The 5,000-nt window shown below is 40.3% G+C and overlaps 1 protein-coding gene across 1 annotated transcript in view; it reads left to right on the forward strand.

Annotated features, from left to right (window-relative positions):
• Positions 1–5,000, forward strand: part of LOC118402008 (adenylate cyclase type 1-like) — a 69,999-nt gene that overhangs the window by 62,862 nt on the left and 2,137 nt on the right. The window contains exons 14-18 of the mRNA XM_052476872.1: positions 2,740–2,869; positions 3,310–3,426; positions 4,110–4,256; positions 4,343–4,441; positions 4,591–4,830. Of these exons, the coding sequence (XP_052332832.1) occupies positions 2,740–2,869; positions 3,310–3,426; positions 4,110–4,256; positions 4,343–4,441; positions 4,591–4,830 (733 nt within the window). The remainder of the gene's footprint in view (positions 1–2,739; positions 2,870–3,309; positions 3,427–4,109; positions 4,257–4,342; positions 4,442–4,590; positions 4,831–5,000) is intronic.

Consider the following 5,000-nt stretch of genomic DNA (forward strand, 5'->3'; position numbering starts at 1 on the left):
TTTGGATTGGTTTGGGATCCATACTAAACATAACATTTGGAATCATTTAACATTTGGATTGGTTTGGGATCCATACTAAACATAACATTTGGATTGGTTTGGGATCCATACTAAACATAACATTTGGATTGGTTTGGGATCCATACTAAACATAACATTTGGATTGGTTTGGGATCCATTTGGATTGGTTTGGGATCCATACTAAACATAACATTTGGATTGGTTTGGGATCCATACTAAACATAACATTTGGATTGGTTTGGGATCCATACTAAACATAACATTTGGATTGGTTTGGGATCCATACTAAACAACATTTGGAATCATTTGGATTGGTTTGGGATCCATACTAAACATAACATTTGGATTGGTTTGGGATCCATACTAAACATAACATTTGGATTGGTTTCCATACTAAACATAACATTTGGGGTTTGGGATCCATACTAAACATAACATTTGGATTGGTTTGGGATCCATACTAAACATAACATTTGGATTGGTTTGGGATCCATACTAAACATAACATTTGGATTGGTTTGGGATCCATACTAAACATAACATTTGGATTGGTTTGGGATCCATACTAAACATTTGGAACCATTTGGGTTTGGGATTGGTTTTTGGGATCCATACTAAACATAACATTTGGATTGGTTTGGGATCCATACTAAACATAACATTTGGATTGGTTTGGGATAACATTTGGATTGGTTTGGGATCATACTAAACATAACATTTGGATTGGTTTGGGATCCATACTAAACATAACATTTGGATTGGTTTGGGATCCATACTAAACATAACATTTGGATTGGTTTGGGATCCATACTAAACATAACATTTGGATTGGTTTGGGATCCATACTAAACATAACATTTGGATTGGTTTGGGATCCATACTAAACATAACATTTGGATTGGTTTGGGATCCATACTAAACATAACATTTGGATTGGTTTGGGATCCATACTAAACATAACATTTGGATTGGTTTGGGATCCATACTAAACATAACATTTGGATTGGTTTGGGATCCATACTAAACATAACATTTGGATTGGTTTGGGATCCATACTAAACATAACATTTGGATTGGTTTGGGATCCATACTAAACATAACATTTGGATTGGTTTGGGATCCATACTAAACATAACATTTGGATTGGTTTGGGATTGGTTTGGGATCCATACTAAACATAACATTTGGATTGGTTTGGGATCCATACTAAACATAACATTTGGATTGGTTTGGGATCCATACTAAACATAACATTTGGATTGGTTTGGGATCCATACTAAACATAACATTTGGATTGGTTTGGGATCCATACTAAATTTGGATTGGTTTGGGATAACATTTTGGATTGGTTTGGGATCCATACTAAACATAACATTTGGATTGGTTTGGGATCCATACTAAACATAACATTTGGATTGGTTTGGGATCCATACTAAACATAACATTTTGGTTTGGGATTGGTTTTTGGGATCCATACTAAACATAACATTTGGATTGGTTTGGGATCCATACTAAACATAACATTTGGATTGGTTTGGGATCCATACTAAACATAACATTTGGATTGGTTTGGGATCCATACTAAACATAACATTTGGATTGGTTTGGGATCCATACTAAACATAACATTTGGATTGGTTTGGGATCCATACTAAACATAACATTTGGATTGGTTTGGGATCCATACTAAACATATTGGTTTGGGATCCATTTAACATTTGGATTGGTTTGGGATCCATACTAAACATAACATTTGGATTGGTTTGGGATCCATACATTTGGAATCCATACTAAACGTAACATTTGGATTGGTTTGGGATCCATACTAAACATAACATTTGGGGTTTGGGATCCATACTAAACATAACATTTGGTTTGGGATTGGTTTGGGATCCATACTAAACATAACATTTGGATTGGTTTGGGATCCATACTAAACATAACATTTGGATTGGTTTGGGATCCATACTAAACATAACATTTGGATTGGTTTGGGATCCATACTAAACGTAACATTTGGATTGGTTTGGGATCCATACTAAACATAACATTTGGATTGGTTTGGGATCCATACTAAACATAACATTTGGATTGGTTTGGGATCCATACTAAACATAACATTTGACTGACATCAAAGTTGGTTCTCACAAAGTGGGGGTTCTTTCCACATCTCCCTTGTTTATTTTATTTGTACCTTTATTTAACCAGGCAAGTCACTTAAGAACAACATATTTTCAATGACGGCCTAGGAACAGTGGGTTAACTGCCTGTTCAGGTGCAGAACGACAGATTTGTACCTTGTCAGCTCGGGGGTTTGAACTTGCAACCTTCCGGTTACTAGTCCAACACTCTAAACACTAGGCTACCCTGCCGCCCCTTGTGAAGTTGTACTGCCCACTGTATTTATCTGGTCACCCACTCCCCCTTTTATTACTGATGTGGTACCATCCTACAGTATCATGTTGCTTACGTCTCAGTTGGTCTATCCACAGCTCCCCACTTCCCCTATTAATGTATGATGTGGTACAGTCTAACTGTGTACCTACTTATATTGCTGACTTCTCTGTTGGTTTGTCCAACTGTGATGGGGTCCATAGCGTTATATCTCTGTGGGGGTGGAAGGGTGTCTCCCCATGTACTTCAACTCCCCTTTTAATTAATCATTTGGTACAGTCCTCTTGTATATGTTGCCGATGTCTCTATTGGTTTGTCCCACAGTGGGGGGTCTAATCTCCAGATCCGGGGCTATGAGCCCATCCTATCCCTGCTGCTGTTCACCAGTGCCCTGGCCCTCCACTCTAGACAACTGGACCTTAAACTACGACTGGATTTTCTTTGGGCCACACAGGTGTGTGTTTGTGTGTGTGTCACTGTGTGTAACAGCCAGTGCCAGGCTATTGGCTGTTAAAGCTGCGGGCAGAGTGGTGGTGACTGATATTGGAATGTTGGTTACGATAGGACAACGAAAGGTCTCTAGTAGGGGCTGGCTTTAGGTTTGGACCATAGAGATCCTATTACATTGCTATATAATATTCTAATTCTTAATTCTATGGTTTGGAACTTATAGCTATTGATTCTACCAAGTGCTCCTTGTCCGTAACGTCAGGCTAACACAGCACCTCAGTCCTGGAGTACATTTAGAGCTTTTACTGACACCTTGTGGTAAGAATCTTGAAATGCAGGCTTGAGTTGTACTGTGGGGTGAATGTAATGTTCCAGTTTTATTCAAATTAGTATATGGTATTTGTTTGTGCGTGGGTGTGTGCGTGCGTGTGTGTGCATTGTCAGGCAGAGGAGGAGAGGGATGGCATGGAGAAGGTCAAGCTGGACAACAGGCGGATTCTTTTCAACCTACTTCCTGCTCATGTGGCTCAACACTTCCTCCTGTCCAACCCCAGAAACATGGTGAGTCCTATGGAAGGACAGGCGGCTAGACGGACAGACAGGGGCAGGCAGACAGACAGACAGCATTGATGTTTCATAAAGGATAGAACCTTTTGAACTTTTTGGCCTGAATGCCAAGCGTCACGTCTGGAGGAAACCTTGCACCATCCCTTCGGTGAAGCATGTTGGTGGCAGCATCATGATGTGTGGATGTTTTTCAGCAGCAGGGATTGGGAGACTAGTCAGGATTGAGCGAAAGATGAAAGGAGCAAAGTACAGAGAGATAAAACCTGTTCCAGAGCGCTCAGGAACATAGACTGGGGCGAAGGTTTACCTTCCAACAGGACAACGACCCTAAGCACACAGACAAGACAACACAAAAGTGTCTTCATAACAACTCTCTGAATGTCTGTAATCGGCGCCAAAGGTGCTTCAACAAAGTACAGAGTAAAGGGTCTGAATACTTATGTAAATGTAATATTTTAGCTTTTTTATTTGTAATACATTTGCAAACATTTCTAAAAACCTGTTTTTGCTTTGTCATTATAGGGTATTTTGTGTAGATTGATGAGGGGAAAAAATTATTGAATCAATTTTAGAATAAGGCTGTAACGTAACAAAATGTGGAAAAAAGTAAAGGTGTCTGAATACTTTCCGAATGCACTGTATGCATGGCCTAAGGGTGATTATCTGTTCTCCTATAGGATCTGTATTACCAGTCCTATGCCCAAGTCGGAGTGCTGTTTGCTTCCATCCCCAACTTCAATGACTTCTACATTGAGCTGGATGGGAACAACATGGGAGTAGAGTGTCTGAGACTACTCAATGAAATCATCGCTGATTTTGACGAGGTGAGGCCCTTTCGGCTGCTACTTAACTGGGAGAATGTGTTCTATTCTTCTGTGTATGGCTGTGAATCTTGTTTCTTTTTCCTCAGCTCATGGATAAAGATTGCTATAAGGACATTGAGAAGATCAAAACCATTGGCAGCACGTATATGGCAGCTGTGGGTCTAGTCCCCACCATCGGAACAAAGGTGTGTGTGTGTGTGTGTGTGTGTGTGCGCGTGTGCGTGTGTGTGTATGCTTGTGCATGTTTGATAAATAAATAAAAAATATGAATATAACAAGGACAATGAATGTGATTATGACATACAGTATATATATTCTTACTTCCTTTCTACAGGACAAAAGATCTGTCTATGATCACCTGAGCACAGTTGCAGACTATGCTATTGAGATGTTTGATGTGCTGGATGAAATCAACTACCAGTCATACAACGACTTTGTCTTGAGAGTGGGTATCAACGTGGGTCCGGTGGTGGCGGGGGTGATCGGGGCCAGGAGGCCTCAGTATGATATCTGGGGGAACACAGTGAACGTGGCCAGTCGCATGGACAGCACCGGAGTCCCTGGCAAGATACAGGTACCGTATTAAATTAGGAGTTATGTTTGAGGCTTGAGGATTGGCCCGGAGTAGATTGGTGTTGGTGAGTAAATATATTTGTATGACAGTGGTTTAATCTCTCTCTCTCTCTCTCTCTCTCTCTCTCTCTCTCTCTCTCTCTCTCTCTCTCTCTCTCTCTCTCTCTCTCT

Source organism: Oncorhynchus keta, chromosome 23 (assembly GCF_023373465.1).
Source record: "Oncorhynchus keta strain PuntledgeMale-10-30-2019 chromosome 23, Oket_V2, whole genome shotgun sequence".
Taxonomy (NCBI): domain Eukaryota; kingdom Metazoa; phylum Chordata; class Actinopteri; order Salmoniformes; family Salmonidae; genus Oncorhynchus; species Oncorhynchus keta.